At 36.5% G+C, this 19835-nt stretch overlaps 2 protein-coding genes across 2 annotated transcripts; both read right to left on the bottom strand.

The window, feature by feature from the left end:
* Positions 1–1741: 1741 nt before the first annotated feature.
* On the bottom strand, positions 1742–15409 carry WBP11 (WW domain binding protein 11). The gene is made up of 12 exons (XM_069489610.1): positions 15315–15409; positions 13321–13433; positions 12789–12820; positions 11805–11898; positions 8997–9193; positions 7346–7479; positions 6934–7133; positions 6222–6413; positions 5896–5997; positions 5190–5480; positions 3910–4092; positions 1742–2732 (listed from the first exon to the last, which is right to left on the bottom strand). Exons 2-12 carry the CDS (start codon positions 13382–13384, stop codon positions 2299–2301), a joined length of 1923 nt encoding a protein of 640 aa, XP_069345711.1. The 5' UTR covers positions 13385–13433; positions 15315–15409; the 3' UTR covers positions 1742–2298.
* A 2519-nt stretch (positions 15410–17928) lies between these two features.
* On the bottom strand, positions 17929–18606 carry SMCO3 (single-pass membrane protein with coiled-coil domains 3). The gene has a single exon (XM_069491831.1). It carries the CDS (start codon positions 18604–18606, stop codon positions 17929–17931), a length of 678 nt encoding a protein of 225 aa, XP_069347932.1.
* Between the last annotated feature and the right edge of the window lie 1229 nt (positions 18607–19835).

Genomic DNA, 19835 nt, shown 5'->3' on the forward strand with positions numbered 1-19835 from the left:
TTCTACATGGAGTGGTGATTGTGGCATTTTCTGTGGTCTTGAAGAATTACTTGAATGCAATAAAAAATAATTTAAAAAATAACCTTCCTCAGCTATATGTAAGGAGATATTTTAATAGAAAGCACAAACTAGAATATACAAAATGAGAATTGAAACTAAACAGAATCTTGGATAACATCTGGAACTCTATGCTGATTCCATGCCATGGCAAAGTATTATTGTGGTCATCCTTTATTCACATTTTATAGCACCTTAAAGTTCAGGAAAGAGAAAAAGGAATTTCAAAATGATTTTAAGGGGCAATTGCTGTGTAATAAAGTGACACTTTCATAAAGAAGCAGTACCATGCCTATCTATGTATCTGATTGAAGATTTGCATCTGACTTATATTTCACAGCTGTGATCTAACCATTTTTGATACCATGACATAAATCATGACAACAAATGTCTACCCAGAATCATAATTGTTGATTCCCCTTTTCTGAAGCTGCGGCTGATGTATTAAATGTGTCAGACTTTACCACTAATTTTCAGAAAATAAAACTAGCAATATTAGGAAATGACTTTATGATAAATTGTCAATAGCTTCCTTTCATTAACATGAACCAGAAATCTCGCCCAGAAAGAATATAAATTTCAAGAAAAACCATTAAAAATATTGCAGTCCAAATACTGAAAAGTAACTATTTATGCTGACGCTGTTAATTACAATATTGATCCAAGGATGAGGTAATTGTGTTCAATCCTTGCATCTAGCTGATCAAAGATTCAATTCACCTGCTGAACTATACACTAAAAAACAAACTCAAAATGATCTATTTAGTGTCTTAGCAGGATTTGTTTTAATCTTAGAGTAAATAAACAACTTCCAAGCAAAGCCAGATACACAAAAGATCTCAGAATAAAAACCTTAAAAATTCACCAAAGAAATAAACTATGAGAAAATAAAAGCCTTGAATTACTGCACCACATTTTAGAATATCACCAATTTTTGATGGTATGAGATTCTCATGAAAGGCATTTAATATACACTGAAAAGGTGTGCTTAGCCTAAACACAATGCATACATTGTGTGTGTATCTGTGTGTATAAAATATACATTTTGGGCTACCAGATAAATGAGTCCTTTTTAAGTTTTAATACTCTCAAGTGTAAAATCAGGAAAATTTCTGTGAAAAGTCATCTCCCCGGGTTACTGGGTGGATGAGTTAGTTATTAAAGTACTTTGTAAAGAAAATGATATTTTCTGTAGGAGCTAGATTAAAAAAAAAAATCAATGCAAATAGTGTTAAGCATTAATATTTTAATATAAAAGCATATAAAACCCACCTATTAAAAAAAAAGTTAACCTTTTCTGATTCTTTAATAGTTTAGAAATGGCTTAAAATGGCCTTGTCATTCAATTAGTATCAGTTCACTAAGCTCTGTAAGAAATAAGTAATCACTGAGGATAAGACTACCTTCTAAGCAAAAAAAGCTGAGTCATACTATTTGTAATATCTCTCAATTTCTCTAAAGCCAATATAATAATCTTAAAGGAAAAAATTATTCCTTTTTATCCCTTAAAATTAAAACTTAGTTTTTACCAAGTTTTCAGTTAAGATTCTCATTCTGTACCAGAAATAATCCCTTAAAACCTAAGTTTTAAATACTTGCTTTTTTTCTGCTCATAAAACAGGTATCATGTTCACACATTATCAGTAACACAGAGTATCTTGGTGTAGAACATTTATTTGTTTTTTCCATGAAACACTCGAAGTTCAGGTCAGTGGGAAATAATTTTAATCAAAGAATTGTACATTTTCTTCCCACATATCCTGCTTTGTATTAATAGGAAATGACATTGTGATCCATTTCACTACAAGTAAAATATTACAAAATATTTACAGGAAAATATTAAAAATAACTCAAACACAAAAGGCAAGATGAAATAAACTGGTTTTTCAGAAATCTATACTCCAGTGCCTACAGCACACGAGAGTCAAAACAAGTAAGGAACTCAGATCCCCCTGATCACAAACTTCCAAAGAACTGGAGAAGGAGAAGAATTGGGATGAAAATGGTGGTGTGAAAGGGAATGGATGTTAGCAGCACAGCTTTAATAACCAATCTATTCTCAATGAAATATTCTCTCTTAATGCAGTAAATTCTGAACAAGGCTAAACTTTCGGATATTCCTTCAACTGAAATTAGAAAATACCCTGACAGTGGAAGCAGCTCTTTCATCTAAGTTTAATAAAAGCATCTTTCTTCATGGGCTACTGTTGTAACAGAAGCCTGTTCTGGCATCAAAAGCTGTCACAGTAGCCCTTCCATCTCTTTCATGAAAGCTTCATACACATCATCCTTAGTTTGTACTGAGACAGGAACAGAAGGACCAGATTTGGGGGCTGCTTTGGCAAGAGGCACAGCAGAATCATCCTCTGACTTTCTTTGGGGAGCAGCGGTAGCCCCTTTATTCTCCCGACGTACTCTCAGCGCAGTGGGCACAAATCGAGTAATCTCTGCCTTGGGATTAGTGATCTGTGGCTTGGCACTGATGGTTGCTGTGGCTTTCTTCTCAATGGTGGCTGCACTTGTATCATCCGCCTTGGGTCGCTGAATCAAGTTGGGCGGGGCACTTAAAACCCCAGGGTTCGGCAAGGGAGCTGGTGGGAAAAGCCCAGGGGGGGCAGGTCCAAGTGGAGGCACCAAAGGTGGGCGCATCATGCCGGGACGGGGTGGAGGGATACCTAAATGATGACAAAAACAGACAGAATGAACACCACAAGAACCAATAAAATTTAACTAGTATTAAGGTTGTTGAAATACAGGTTGACAATTTTTAAAAAATGGATAACAATTTACAGAAAATAAGTTGGACTCATGCTGTTGGCTATTTGAAACTTGGAAATATATTCTGGTAGTAAGGAATATAAAACAGTATTCGCCTTCAGCCTGTATTCCTGTACTTACAGTAATATGGGATTTTCTTCTCTAAATAATGTCCTACTTTATAAAGTAAAATTGACAACACCCACCAGTTTCAAATACTGTTTCAACTCTGATAGTCTAAGATTCTAGTCTAGCTGTATAGTGCAGATATTATTAAGGTCAAGGTCAGGAGGTTGATCTCCATGTATTATCTACTTATTTCCATACCAGCTCCTCTGCAAAAAAAAAGTAACTCAGTGGGTAGGAAATAAGAGTTTAACCTTGGTCATTAAATGCACATGGAATGAAAGAATGTAATTAATCACAATCTGTCATCATTGCTAGAAAAGAATTCATGTCCTATTGATAGCTGAGACATACAATCTTCATATGCCAAGAACTGCAGATTTGAAATTCTTCAAATGCCACTTTTAAATTAAATTTAAAGCACTATACTTCATCAAATCCAAGAGGCTAATGATTATATAAACACATAATTATTCCATGTACCACTAAGGCAGGAAAGAAAAAGCCCAAGCTGGGGCACTTAAAAGCAGACCTTCATATCAAACTGGGACATTCAATATAGTAAACCAGAAATATATCTGCCACATTAAACAAGCCCACAGAAAATCTGCATGTCTAACCCTGATGCTGGGTAGAGGGAGAAAAAAATCTCCCCTGCGATTTTAAACTTTAGGTTGGTACTCATACAGATGCATGGAACATTTTCATAATTACAACTAAAACAAAAAATCTCAAATAGAGAATTTAATCAAATAGGTTCTCTGCTAAGAGAAGTACTTCAAGTGACAGGCAGAATCAAATGCAAATATCAACTGGAAAAACTACTTTAATCAAAGCCAACAGCAATTAAAAACCACCACCAATTGTAAGACACCTCTGGATTTCAGAATATTAAAATCTGACAATGTCTTACATCAAATGAAACATGTAGTAGGCTTAAGTTTTTGTTACAGAAATTGAAAGCTTCACCTGGAGGTGCAGGGGGAGGTAGCCTTGGTGGAGGTCCCCGAGGAGGAGGGCCAGGAGGCAGACCTGGAGGTGGACCTGGCGGAGGGCCAGGGGGTCGGCCTGGTGGTGGTCCTGGAGGTAAAAGTCGGGGTAAAGGCCCTCGGAGTCCTGGCATTCCAGGTGGTCTCAGGAATGGAGGAGCTCCTGAAAAGAGAAAAATGGTAGATTAATGTCAAACAAATAAAACATTAAGCAATAATTATGGTATAAAGGGAACTCAAATGTGGTTTGACTTATCACTTTGACCTGTAATCAGAATTAACTTCAAAAGCTTAATGAAACATGCATACAAATAGAAGTCATTCAACAAATACTTGAGCACCAGAAAAACGGTACTGGATTTGTTATGGATCATTTATTTTTATTCCCAGCACCAACAGAAAGCATGCTTAATCACAGCTCTGAGGGGCTGGAAATATACAAAGGTAATTAAGAATTCATAAATGGTTCCAGTATAAGCTGAAAATGGAATATAAAGCCCAATGCTTTAAGGACCCCCTGAAACTCATTAAGATATAGATAAGGACCCCTGAGAATGATGTAAGATAGATAATTTCACTTTGCACTAATCAGAAAAGTATTAGCTCAACTGAAGAAAACTTAATTGGCTGACTGTAGGATGAAGGATTAAAATGATAAATAGCTGAAAAGTTCTTTTATGATGTTTCAAATTATAAATAAACCTTTTATACTTTCAAGTTGAATACTTGATAAATAGACTCATCAGCTTTGTCTCTATAAAAGAACTATAACTAAAAAAACTATATATATATACATAAAATATGTATTTTTTCAGGTCAACAGGGTAATTTTAATTAAAAAAACTATGAAGATTACGCTGACAGTCAATAATTCCTAACCTAAGATGAACACAAGATAGTATTAACTGTGCCCTAGTCCCATCAGCTACCAATTTAGAACTGGGCCAACCTGTCACATTAAAAAGTAACACTAAAGAAAGTATCAGGTATATGTGCAAGTTTCTGCCTGCTATAACCAGAAATAAGAACCCTAAAAAAGGGGGAAAAAAAACCTGGAGAAAAACAGGTAGCTGTTAGAACTGTAAGTTGCAAACAATGCCTTAGGAATCAACAAGTTTCACTTATTCTTTGAGAATCCTTGAGATCATAGAGAATTCCACTATGAAGACACAAGAAACATCAATACTAATGATATTTTTTGGAATGACTTCACTCTAACCTCATTTAAACTTTATTTATTCACATCATGTAAATGCTTACCTGGAGGTGGTCCAGGAGGAAGGCCTGTAGGTGGTCCAGGAGGCCGTAAAGGTGGAGCAGGTGGTGGTCCAAGAGGAGGTGGTCCTGGCATGGGAGGTGCTTGTATCTGAGAAGGAGGAACAGACTGTGGGGGAGCCTGCTGCTGTGAAGAAGCAGATGTGCCATCAGAATGAGCTTCCTCTTTATGCTGTTTTTGTGATTGCTTTTCTGCTTCAGAGTCATCAGAATCATCTTCATCATCGTCCTCTGAAAATTCCTCTACTTCCCGTCCCTCCTCAGGGATTTCTTGACCTGCAATGAATTTTAAACCAGGTTAATGGAGCTGATTCAGTTTTTTACAGCTTGGAGAACAGAAATGACTTAAGACACATGCTCAATATATGTATCTTAACCACCAAGTAGTCTTCTTCAATAAAATACTCAGATGTGGAAGAATAAAATAGTATTCTCTTCACCTATGCTAGTGCAGCACAGTGGAATGGACCAGGCTTTAGAATAAGAAAGACCAGGATCTAAATGACAGCTCAACCATGTACTAGCTATGTAACTTTGGGCAGCCTACATAATGGCTCCAAACCTTAAGTTTTGTAAAACAAGGGCTTATTATTTACTGTAGGGTTGCTGAGATACTAAATGGAAAAAGGTACGTAAAGCAACTGGCATAAGAGAATACCAAGAGGTGATTCACTATTTTTCCCTGCCTTACCTGCCATACGAAGCATCATCGCTTGAAGAGGAGTCAGCTCCTTCATGTTCTTCTTTTTCTTCCTTGATTTTCCAGGCATATCTGCAAATCGTACACTTAGACCTAAGTGGGAGAAAGGGAGTGGGGTAGATTGGGATCAACAAAATTCAGTAAATGTTTCCTATATAGTACACACTATAAAGTACTAGATATGATTGCTACCCAGAAGTGCAGGAAGAGATAGCCATGTTAATGATAGCAATGGAGTGCCAACTAGTGGTAAGCATATGCTATGCAATTTAAGATTTATAAATTTAAAAAATTTAATACTATTTATCTGCACATACCTGACTTTTTTTCTTCATTGTTGTCTCTTTCATTATCATCACGGTGTACAAATTCATCCCCCTCACTTTCTCCATCTGATCTGTCAGTGTCACTGTCATCAGTACTGTCATCATGCTTATCTTGATCCATGTCCTCAGGATAGCCATCATCTTCACTGGTGCTGGAAATATCATCATCATGACCCCGCTGAGCTGGAAATGGGGAGGGATCATGGAACAAGTAACAACACTGGATCCTCCACTACATGGTACCCAGAAACACAGAAAATTTTGCTATTTAACTCAAAATATAACAACTTAATTGGTTAAAAAAATCCCATATACAGCTTTTCACAGTCTGACAATACTTTCATTTGGCAATAATGTGTATGTATACGCACAGTCACAGTGAACATATTCAATGACACTCCAGTCTGATGACCAAAAAGTTGAAAGGGAAACCAGTATACAAGTCTTAAGGGACTGGTAGTAAGACAGTGACATCTCTAAGAAAAACCTAATTTAAAACACAATAAACATTCCTACACTTCCCTTATACATGATGATTTTACTGGAGTAGATCCCATGATTTATCTATCTGTATGTACATTAGTATGTATATAATACCCTCATTTATTTCCCAAGTTCTGAGGATGGTAAACAATATGTTAAATAGGGCCAACATAAAAAATGATAGTGAAAAGGTTGTAAGAGCAGAATAGTCACTGCTTACCAAGTTCAGGACTATATAACATGTCTTCATCTCGCCTACGAGAAGGAAGATCTAGGGCAAAGCCCACTTTACGGCCATACATCTGCAAAACTTGAGGAGGTGGTGGACCAGGGGGAGGGCCAGGAGGTTTTCTGCCTGGGGGCAAACGTGGAACACCATGTCCAAGAAGAGGAAGGATAGAAACTGCCCGAGTTGGAGGTCTGTAAAAAATATTTCACGGTGATCACTTAACAGTAATGAAATATTTAATTCCTCTTCTAAACAACTTTCAAGGGATTTATTTCATATTTAATTAAATGTCACACTGCTTACATCCACATTGTCTTTTATTTCCCACTGCATTCATTTTGGCACTGAATAGTCAGTATGTGCTTTTAATAAATGCTCTCTGATGATGACACTGCTTCCTTACCCATAGGCTGAGGTTTTCTTAAGGATGGAGGGTGGCTGGGCACCAGGAAGTGGAATGTCCTGGATCAAAATGTTCGAAGGAGCATGTGGCATATCTGGCAAAGGAATACTCTCCACTTCCACATGCTGAGCATTCTGAAACAGAGAGAACCTTTCAGTAGTACAATAAAAAAGTAATCTACCTACTCAAAACTAAAAATGACATGCCAGCTGTTTCATAACTTGGATTTCCTTTCCAACTAACATAAATATCACAAAAAAACTAGGCTAGAATGTCTCAATACTTCCAAAGACTATTAAAGAACTGAAAGAAATCTCTGTCTTTATAAAAACCGAAATGCAACTGTTTCCCTCTGTTATTATCAGCTGATTCTTTCTGGATATAATTTGAAATAGCTGCTGTTTACAGAAATCCTACTGTTAAAAAGTATCTAGCACCAAAGCTACCCTATTTAATATTCTGAGTGATAGAAGAATACTACTTATCAATTAACAAATAGTACAAAACTATCTGGCACCAAAGCTACCCTATTTAATATTCTGGGTAATAGAAGAATAATACATACCAATTAACAAATAGTATATATCCAGTGGTAGAGCTTGGGCTCTACAATCAGCCTGCTTGTGTTGAATTTTATTGTATTAGCTAATAGGACACTAAGTGAGTTACTTTAAGTGTCCTTACCTATAAAATGGAAACCATAATACCTACTTTATAAAAATTACATCATTTGATTTTTTTTCCACTTTTATTTTGAGGTAATATTTATAATGAAATGTACAAATTCAATGAGTTCTGACAAATGCATATGCCTCACACTCCTTCCCAATCAATTCCTAACACCATCCCAAGGTAACCACTGCTACAATTTTCTTCCCTGCACACATTAGTTTTGCCTGTTCTAGAGCTTTATAAAAATGGAATTATAACTATGAAAGCTTAGTGTGTTTTCAAGATTTATCCATGTTTTTTCTTTCTTTTTTTTTATTCCATATTGTTTTGAGGATTAGTAGATAATTCATTTTTATTGCTGAGTAGTAGTATCACTGAGTAGTACCTATTATAGAAATACATACACTCTGATTACCCATTATCCTATTAATGGGCACCTGGGCTGTTTCCAGTTTTTGGCTATTATTACTGGGTTGGTAGATGAATTAATTTACCCTGTGTAATCACAGAGGCTAGCTGGCTCATGGGCTAAGTATATGTTTAGTTTTACAAGAAATTGGCATGAGGAAGAGGTTCAATGTGATCAATTTTCCCATTAACTTTTAAGAGCAAATGTAAGTACAGGGTTGGATAGCCCTAATTTGCAAATCTGAAATGCTCCAAAATCCGAAACTTTGAGCACCAAAATGATGCCACAAATGGAAAAATTCCATGTCATAGATCGCAGTCAAAATTTTGTTTCATGCAAAAAATTATTTATTGTATAAAATTACCATCAGGCTATTCGTATATGAAACATAAATAAATTTCATGTTTAGACTTGGGTTTCATCCCCAAGGTATCTCATTAGGTATAAGCAAATATTCCAAAATGTGAAAAAAATCACAAATCCAAAACACTTCTGGTGCTAAGCATTTCATATAAAGGATACTCAATCTGTACACCACTTTAGTTTCTCTCTCAAAAGAAACTTGATTACCTTGACAGCATCAAAATATTGGCTAAGTTGAGCCCTCTTCTGTTCATATTCTACTTCTAGCTTTCTCAGTTCTTTGTAAATATCAGGATTCTCTTTTTCATACAGTCGTAGAATACGTTCAAAGGTTTCACGCAGCTTTTTACGCTTGTCTTTCAGTACTTTCTCATTTAACTGTGGCTGTTGCACTGGGTTAAATTCTGAGAGAAAAAGCAGATTACAGAATTAAATATAAAAGGTCACTTTATTTAGGTATCAATAGGCTACAAAATTCAACAAAAACCTCCTCATATACTAAAACTTTTTTAAAGGAATCCAGACACCAGCATACTCTTTTTAATTTTATTCAAAGAACTTATTTATTTATTAAAGATTTGTTAAGTTTATTAAAATTCTACCTTTTTCAGATGGCCATTCATTTTACTTTCTTTTCTCAAAAATGTCACGTACTTGACTTTTATCTTCATTATAATAAAAATCAATTTTCACTTCTCTATGCTGAAAACCTAGCATAGGGAAGTTTCCCTCAGACAGACCTGAATTTATATACAATACTAGTTCTGTCATTTAATTCTGAAATCTTGGGCATTTTACTTGAATTCCCTCGTCTTTAGCTTCCTCATCTGGAAAACGGGGAAATCAATTATTTTATAACAAAGCTCTGGTGATAAAATGGGATTACAAATAAAATATCTAGTGGTGTTTGGCTTACCACTTAACTATTATTTTTATGACAAATCCATGTTCCTTGTCTGGCTACCATATAACCCTTTTTCTCCCCAACTGATCAGATGGGGCTTAAGTTGAGGTCTTCTGTCCCATGAGGAATTAGCATAAGACCACCAGGCCTGCTTGGTCAATCTAATCCCCCCATCTTCCTTTTTAGTGACTGACTCAGAGATCAACTGGCTCATCTCAATTGGGACCAGATCCTTCTCTGAGATCTTAAACATAGATTTGGGAGAGAAACGCTCTCAGATTTTTTTTTTTCTTACAGACGTTAAGCAGGGATAAAACAAATCTAGAGCTGCTCGTGGCCTTGTCTCCCAATTACCACTAATTCCATATGCATGTTCCACATTCTATTCCAAGAAGAAGTTTGTCAGCAGTATGCTAAATGTGGCCAAAAGAGAGTAGATTAGACAGATGGACAGTACTGATGATGACATCTGGGTTTTCAAGGCTGGCTTCCCTCGGGGATTTCTCAATTGGGAACCAATGCTTCTTTCTGCTTTAACTAGCTTGTACTGAGTTTCATAAACTGTAACCAGAATCCTAATGAACAGTGTCCCTTTCTCACCTTTCCTTCAAGAGTAACAAGTTTATCTTTTTCTTTAAATCCCATTAACTATCAAACCTTGGTAATTTATTCAAATCTGAAGGTATATTGCTACACCACCCTATTCCTAGTGTGATTAATAAAAGTGTTGAATGCTTGAGTTTTAATCCCAGTTTTGCCATCACATAGCAGTGACCTTAGGAAAAGTACAGAATCTCTGTGCCTGAGTTTCCTCACCTGTAAAATAGGGAGAGTGCACCTACCCTACAAAGTTGTTGTGAGGATTAGATGATAATATGTGGAAAAAAGCTGGTGCATAGCAAGTTAAATAAACCTCAGTTATTACTATTAATCTCCTTTAAAGAAAATAACAATTTTGGGTCATTTAAAAAGGATTCTCTGATACCCTAAGGAAAGTAATTGTCCCTGCTGGTATTTAGATGGGAGGCAATAAATGGAATCAGTTACAGCTGAAGTAGGAAAGATTTGGGATCCTGTAGCCTGACTCAGAACTCTTGTCCAGGTTAGCTGCACAGGCTCTTCCACATTATTTCAGAAATCTTGTAATACCATAATGCCTCATGACTCGGTGTTTTTGAATCCCATTTAATGCACCACTGAGGAATGTCACTGTACTTACTACTCTGTTTGGGGAAAACTACTGAATTTGCAAAGATCACTTTAAAATACAAAAAAAAAAAAAAAAAAAAAAGGTAGCAAAGGGTAGATGACAGAACTGGCAAAAACTTGACAGGAGAAAAGAATATGGGATTTAACTAGACTATTCTGTTTTTTGCATATTTGAAAACTTCTATAAAAAAAGACAAAATAGTCTAGATGTTCTAATATTAAGAGAAAGGGTATTTGTGGGTTAGGATAAAAATTCCATTGGCAGCATCAATAATTCTCAAACATTTGGATGCAAAGAAAGATAACATGCAGCTATTTCATGGACTGCACTTATAATGGAGTGATACTGAAGATGCATATGAAGAAACTGAAGAAAATTATTCCATGAAATGTGAAAAAGGTAGGCAAATCCTAGTATGATATTTTATATAATTTAAATATTTGATGTTTTCTTCTATATCTTTACTAAATGGTCAAATAACTTTTTGGATCTCCTCACTAGAAAAATAGAAAATTGCCTTATATTCATAGTGCCTAATATATAGATTTACATGGTAGCTGCCAACATTAAAAAACAAATCAAGACAAACAAAAAACCCACTATGACTTCATAAACCAGATTTCAGTCTTATCTAGAAAATCAAGCCGGCCAAACTGGGCTTTTGGTATATCATAACTAGCTGAAGCCAAATAATGGCTTCCCTCTTATTCCAGTATATGGGATCTCTAATTTGCAATAACCTGCCACCACTTCATTTTTATCTCCCTGACACTAAAACTAAATCCAAATGTCAAATGCCATCATGCCGTTCTGTTTTTCTTAGGCCTATGTCACTTCACTCATTACCTGCCTGCCTCTGTGTATATCAGACTGTTATATTTACCTTTACGTAAATTCTTACCCATTTCATCCAATTTCTCCATGTCCCGGATAATCTGTTTGGGATCCTTCATCTTCAAAACTGCAGCTCGTACCATCATGCGCTGTTTTTTGTTCTTGGAAAAATAAAAGAGCAGAATGTCAAGAAGCTGGACACTCATGAGTTTTTATTTTAATCTGCTTTAAGAATCTATTTAAGCTGAACTTTGAACTTCTCCCTGGTTTCTGATAACTTGTATCAACCACCAGAAACAAAGATATGTAATTTCTTACTCTCAAAAATGTTTAGATTTTAGTAAATAAAATAAAGACATGTTAATTATTAGATGTGCTTTCTTAGGAAAGCATTTCTTTTAACCCTGTGAGATCTTTAGCAGTTAAACAAAAAACACTGTAAGTTTCTTAAAAACAAACAAACAAACAAACAAACAAAAAAACCCACAAAGGTTGCAGCTAAATTCTAAAATTATATATTAGAATAAAGTATTGCAGGATTTAATGCTAAACAAACAAAACAATTGAAAATTATTAAATATCTAAGTTCTCAATGTGTTAAAGCATCATCCATCCTATAAAGTAAATCCTTTCTTATTTTGAAGTATTTTGCCACAAACTTAATAGCTAACTAAACAGGAAAATGAATATACAAAGCTATTAGTATCTAGTGTCATATTTATTTCCAGTCTCTAATTCATTAGCTTTTAAAGCAGTTATGTTTTAACAAACGGCAAAAAAAAAAGTTTAAAAGTATATTTTCATTCACTAGGAAAGGCAGTCAAATAAACAATGCCCTTATAACCTGTTATAAACCTATTTACAAAGTTACTTTGGCTTAGTTTCTAAGTATGGTAATTTTTGGCTTAGAAAATTCTACAGTTTTTATAAGTAGCATAAAGCATCTTTTCTGGAAAATAACTGGAAATGTTATTTTGAAATCCATGAATCCCAAATCACGAGATGTGCCCAAGACCACTCAAAGTTACAAAGGATGCTTCTGAAATCATACCTTCTTTAATTCTCTTTTCCGGGCTTCCTTTCCTTAAAAGGGAGAGAGGGAGAGATAATAAAACTTCCAAATCTTAAATATTAGCATTTTCTCCAACTTAATATAGATAATATTTAGCAGCATCCTTGGCCTCTCTACGCACTAGATGCTAATTGCATCCTCTAATCAAGACAACCAAAAATGTCAAAACATTTTTATGTTTCTTCAAAAATAACTATGAATCGGAAGGAAAAAGATAAAATAAAATACTAAATAAGAGCTTACAAAACTAATTTGTTCAAAATTCCAGACACAAAAGAAAGCTTTAAGCCAATTCCACTTTTCAAGTCAATCAAACTTAAAAAATAAGAGTACTAATTTCTTTCCATGTTTAAAGTTTAATCAAGTGCCCACAAGAACACTGGATAACTTTACATAATTTACTCTTCCTATCACTACTGATCTTATAATTAAGCATAATGAAACAGTTTCCCTACTATTTGCAATTTTTAATATTCCTCTACTTCATCATTCCACACTAATGGACACTTACGAGCTTGGTCTGTAGGGTTCATGAATTTTCCACTCTTGGTGGATGATGTAGATCTCCGTCCCATGTTGACAATCTGTGTGGTTTACTTGTTCATTAAGAGAAAAAAAAAAAACCTGGGAAGATGAAGAAATAGCTTACATCTCTTATATTTATAACATTTCTTCCTTTTCAGAGTCTCTACCAATCTTCTGAAAAGAAACATTCCATTAATTCTTGATTTTGTGAGACCTTGTTCTTTCCTTACGTGTCTTTTTTTTTTTGAGATGGGGTCTCACTATGTTGCTCAGGTTGGTCTCAAGCCATCCTCCCATCTTGGCCTCCCAAGTAGCTGAGATTACAGTTGTGCACCACCATGCCTGGCTTCTTTCCTTAGTTTTGACGTTAGTATTCAAAGAGGGCCTCTACTTTCTTGACCAAACAATTAGATCTCTATTATTCTTTAGAAACATAACAGGTATGAAGAACACTTTAAATATCACCGAATCATCAATTTAATTTTTTTCTTATGGGATCACAGCACTGGCTCTGTTAACTGAAAAAAATCAACTAAAAAATGCTCTTTTAACAGTAGGGCACAAACCATAAACAGGACAGGCCATTAGTCCTTTTTCTACATCCTCCCTTTCTTTACATGCAGAGTAAAAGATGAATAAAAAGGGAATGGAGGTAACCAACACGGGCTCAGAGACAAGTAGCCCACCTTTGCCTCTCTCCGTGGTTTTACTTGGCATGTATGCTGTACATTCCCAACACCTCTGAGACAGTAAAAACTCATTAATTTAACCATATTTTATTCTGATTCAGATATAATTCCTGAATCTCAAGAGCTCAAAACATAACTAAAAATGCCAATATTCAAAATTAGAAACATATTGAGAACTCCCCCAAACTTTTAAGATTAAGATATATTTTTCTTACTAGTACTTACTTAACTCCTGATGTGTACTTTTTGAGGTAACTAAAAGGAATAATTGTGTTTGAGGGAAAATATTTTGCAACCTAAAACTTCTATTAACATAATACATTATTACATGACGTCTTCCTCTTACTCCAAAGGTAGGAGATTTAACTTTTTGAATCTTTCCAATAATAAAGGTTGACAAATTTGTTTCCTTTTCAAAGTAGACACTTTTTAAAAGGTGGGAAGGGAAGATTATAAAGTAAATCTTTTGGTAGACCATACAATTATACCTTTCCTTCTCCCTTTTAAGAAGATTTTGTCAGACAAGTTTATTAATGTGTCTTTCACCAAGTGTCCAACTGGCCCGATTTCTACTATATGTTTCAGAGTTGTTCCACTGGCTGTTATTGTATTTTACCCTGTCAAGTGCTTCCTTCTCAGAAAAACTGGGGCTTGGGGAGGAGAAGGGAGTAGGGGGTAAAGAAGGTGGGAACAAGCAATCAGTACAAATACAAGCTCTCGTATCTTTGATTGCCTGTGTCTTTTGTGCTTTCCTATCACAATTTTCCTCAGGCTCACATTTTGACCCTTCTCTCACAACGGAAACACAGAACAGATACGAATCACAGAGAATTTTACAGAAGACACTGGAGCCCTAGTCTACACAAACTACTTCTTTGTCTAAAAGCAGAGGCGAGCGGAAAATGAAGCCAAAAAACCGTTGGGGAACTCTAAATAGCCAAAGAAGCTTCAATGGGACAGGGTCCAGGTACGCGAAAAGAAGCAACAGCAGCAACTGCCGAAACCATAACGACGGTTGCCCCTGACTCGAGGTGCAAGACCCCAAACCCAAGGCTACCACCCAACGTGCATAGGAGGCGGTCCTAACCGACCCGGGCGAAGTCAGTCGCATAACCATTGGAAGCCGCGCCGCCCCAGGCTCAGAGATACCCCCTCCGCGATCCCGGAGACCTCAACCGCGGAGAGGAAGAGCGGGGCAAAGAGGCCTGGTGTCGTCCCCAAGGCAACCGCGCAGGCCCGGGAAGGGACGAGAGAGATGAAGAAGCGAAATAAAACAATTCCGTACACTCACACTTCTGCTGGGCTCCCAGAGCTGTGAGAAGCAGGGAGGGGACGACTCCCAGCCTCTTTTACTCTGTAGGGCCTTCAAGTCAGCCTCTCGGCCAACTAGCCAGCCACCGCCATCTTGAAACCTCGCGCCCCTCCGCAATCCCTACGTCACTTCCTAGCCCCTCCGGCGGTCTCAGCGTTGCTAGGCCCTGGAACCATAGAGAGCACCCAAGAACTCCAGGACCAGAGTCTTTTCCGCTCCGATACAGTATCTAATTGGTTGGGTATTGAGAGCCCGCCTCATTACGCGTAAAGACGCCACGTCGATTGACACTTATCTAGTCCAATAGAAATAATAAGAAGAAAGCGGCTCTCTGATTGGCTGACTGCCCTGCTTCTCCGGCTGGGGGCGTTCTGACCTGGTTTCCGGGAACTTAGAACTTTTAGATGTCCCGGACCGGTATGTTCGGAAGATAACAGAGCTGTTTTGCATCGTTTCTCTGCCCTGGAATTGTGTTAGGTTTTGGATTTTCACGTTTCTTATGACGTAGGCGGGTGCGATCCTTTGGGAGCGTTTCCGTTGGAAAACAAGTGTCCGTGTAACACTTGCCACTGAGTTTAATGCGCTTTGCAAGCATCAAGTTACCCCACGTGGGCGCCTGGTGCCTGTGGAAATTTAATGGTGGTTCGTAGACACACAGAATATTTGTAGACCGAAGAAATAGGTCAGGGCCCGTATTAGAATCTCAAATTGCTAATTTACAGGAGTGATTTTTTTGAAGAAGACATGTAGGGATATGCAGTCAGTTTTAAATTTATGGGTGGTAAGGGCGATAAATATTGGCTCAATTCCCTACTTGTCTTCAACACACAAAACTCCTCTGTGATGTCACTATACTAACAGAATTATTCACTCATCTGTAGTCTTCTTATTTTCCTTACCTTCTGTCTCCTTCCCCAAGACTCTTCCCCCATCTTTTCCCCTTAAAGGTAAGTTTAAATATTTTAAACATTCTGCGCTTGAAGGACACTCTTGGTTATTTGTGATCTTAATCTGAATATATCCCTTATAGGAAAATCAGTTTGAAATAGGCCCATTCTTAATATCAAATATAAATATTTAAATATATTGGTTGGGATAGATATTAATTTTGAGCAGAATATTTGTGTGCCCTTAATGGTATAAAATTGGTCCCATACCTAAACTGACCTTTGTCTTAGTAAATTCTTGATTTGATTTTAGACTGAATTTGAGTCTTAGAAAGCAATAACAAGATCTTGTAGGTTAAACCTTATAAACCGGTAATAAAGAAAATAAGATTTAATTTTGAAGGTGAACTAAATTTTTATGTTTTGCAACTAACTTAAAAAAGCAATGCTAGAAGAGAAAAAAAGTGAAGAGTACATTGGAAAAATTAAGGTCTTTCATCTAGCTAAAATTTTTCACCTACGTAATTAAAATTTTTGAGATACGCTGAGCAGTTTTTATTTCTTGTACTTGGATGCAAGAATCAACTATAACAAATACATTTTCCCATCAACAGCATACTAACAATTTTGTAAGTGTGCGCTGAAAGAGCCCCGCTGGGAATTATTCATTGGTGATGGATTTAGGAAACAAAACACTTGCCTCTCCAGAGATTCAGCTGAACCATTAGGCCTCCACACCCTCTGGATTTTTCTGAAATTAGGTAATTAGTGAAATGGACTACCTAATGCTTCATGTAAGAACAGCTGCTTCCTTTTTGCTAGTATTGAAAATGAAATTCTCTTTTTTCTGAAAATTGATAATGTAATAAATTATGACTTTCCTTTAAATGACAAATTCTTAAAGAGTAGTGACTTTCTATACTAGATCCTAAATACATTTTAGGCATGTATAGCTGTGGTTTCCTTGCTTGTTTTTTACATGTTCTAGAGTGTAGAAACATCACTTGAGTGATATTTAACCATCACAGTTGGTCAGAGTTGATTGCAATTATAGAAACAGAACCTTTATCTTTTTAGTTTTAACTTTTGTCTTTTTAAAATCCATCCAGATTACATTGTATAATTAGTAGAAGTTTACAGATCCGTTGCTTCATTTCATCATTAAAGCAAATTGTTACAAACCATTTTTCAGTCCCCTCCGGTTTACAGAAAATTGGATTTAATCTGATGGTCAAAAATACGGTAGTATTTATTTCCATTTGCAGGCCCAAGGATTGTGTCTAGGCAGAATTTGCTAAGTATGTCCCTGAGAACTAAACGATGTTTGAAGCTAGTGGTAGAAATGAAAGTCTCTGCAGTCAGTGTAAATTTTAAGGATTTTGGCTGGAAATTAGAAAAGGAAAAGGTAACACCTATACTTGCTTGTCTACATGGCATTTATGCCAATGTTGATCTGGTAGATCAGGGTCAGAAAACATCCTGGGATGTAATTTTTTACCTCTCAGGGGTAGCACCAACTGATCCAGGCATTTATTGTTGGTATTAAACACAAAAGTCATCTACTTTTGGCATCTTCAATTCCCCTTTCAAAATTGTTTACCCTATTGAAGTCCCATTAGAAGTGTATGGAAAATGAGCCTAATCAAAGAAGCAAACACTGTTACTGAGAGGGAAGCAGAAAAATATTCCAGGGGCAGATAAAATGTTCATTTCATTTGATGTTTCACTGTATTGGAGACCTCAGTAATGGCATGATGATATTTTTCTGAGGCTGACTGGAACTCCACCAGATGCTTCTCATAGCTTTTGATGGCTTCTTGAAGCTGCGTTTTCTCTACTGCTCCCAGGATGGCACGGAAGATCATATCTATGCCCAGGCCAAGAACAGCAACTCCAATACTACCAAGGAGAGAAGCACCAATTTGAGCTAACACACTGACCAACTTGTTAATTATGCCAATTGTGACATTTGAGCCTACAAGTTTAACAGCCACTGCACTGGCTGCAGATGTAGCTTCTCCTAGGATGACCGAGATCACCTTTTGTACTATTGCAATTTTCTCTGTTTCCCTTTCCTTAATATCCTGAAGTTTTCTGTAAAGTGTTGGCTCTAGTTTGTCTTTTAGTGCTTCATCAACCTTTTGCAATTCCTTTTGGATTTCCGTAATGGCTTGGATGATGATATCGCAGTTTTCTTTGATGGTCCCATCTCTTTTCATCTCAATGGAGGCCAGCCTGCACCCCAAGTGCATATTTAGAACCCCAGTCAATTTATTGGTGGCATGGAAGCTGTCAGATAAGCAGTCAAGGAGCTGCTGGTGAAGACGGTTTACTTCCTGTCGCCTCTTTGGGTTGTCTGGGTAGAGGAAGTCACTCTGAGCCATATTTCAAATATGATCTCTGAAAAATAAAATAGTAAATCTTCACTTAAAGTCTTGAAAAATATCTGCTAATTGTGTAGATCTGACTAGAAAATCTTTTGCTTCATGCATAGCAAAGTAGCAATATGCCATTTAGGGAATTCCTCAGAAAACTCACCAGGTTCTTCCTTTCTTTATTTTTTGTAGAGACAAGATCTTGCCATGTTACCCAGGCTGCTCTTGAGCTCCTGGGCTCAAGCAGTCCTCCTACCTCAGCCTCCCAAAGTGCTGAGATTACAGGCGTGAGCCACCACGCCTGCTCAAAATAAATTTCCATTGTTTCTTCCTTTTTTTTTTTTTTTTTTTTTTTGAGACAGGGTCACCCAGGCTGGAATGCAGTGGCATGATCATAGCTCACTGCAGCCTCAACCTTCTGGGCTGAAACGATCCTCCCACATTAGCCTTCTGAGTAGCTGGGATTACATGTGTGAGCCATTGCGTACTTCTCCAGGTTCTTTAAAACAATTATTTTTATGAAACTTGGAATCAGTGTATGGAGAATGTGGGTAACAATATAATCCATTGATGCATAAGTTATTAGATTTTTTGGTGATGGGAAATCTTAGGAAATATTCATGTTTATCAAGCATCTGGTTATTAATAAACATGATTTTTCCAGGTGATATTTAATAACTTTTGTTTGAAATAGACCCTAATTTGAAATGGTTAGCTCTTGATTACCAATGTTCCTTAATTTCCCCAACTCCTGGCCACCACGTTGAACACACCACATTGAATGCCAGACTGACTTATGTAACATTTGGAGTTAAATTGGTAGTAAGGGCTAGAAGAGTATTAAAATCTCTGAATTTGCAGGGCTATTTTTTGTGTTATATACTTGGTTATCTTAATTAAAAATATTCAAATCACTATATCTCTTTAAGGGCAAATTATTTATTTTCTAAACCTAAGGGACATCCAAAGCAACACACATATAATATTAGAATCTTTTAAAACAATTTCTCCTGATACGGGAATATATTCAAGAGTCTTCGGATAAAATTTTATTTGGGAACAAGATGGGCACTGTACAGGGGACAGTGCGGTTAGGACTATCTCTGTGATTCTCCATTTGCACAGCTTATAATTTAAGTTATCTAGAATGGTCTCTATTGTGCTAGAGTTAGTGTCAGGAAGAAAATAACGCCATTTTATTGTTTGAAAATATTAATAAGTAGTGAGAATACACCATA

This window comes from Eulemur rufifrons, chromosome 16 (genome assembly GCF_041146395.1).
Source record: "Eulemur rufifrons isolate Redbay chromosome 16, OSU_ERuf_1, whole genome shotgun sequence".
In the NCBI taxonomy this organism is placed as follows: domain Eukaryota; kingdom Metazoa; phylum Chordata; class Mammalia; order Primates; family Lemuridae; genus Eulemur; species Eulemur rufifrons.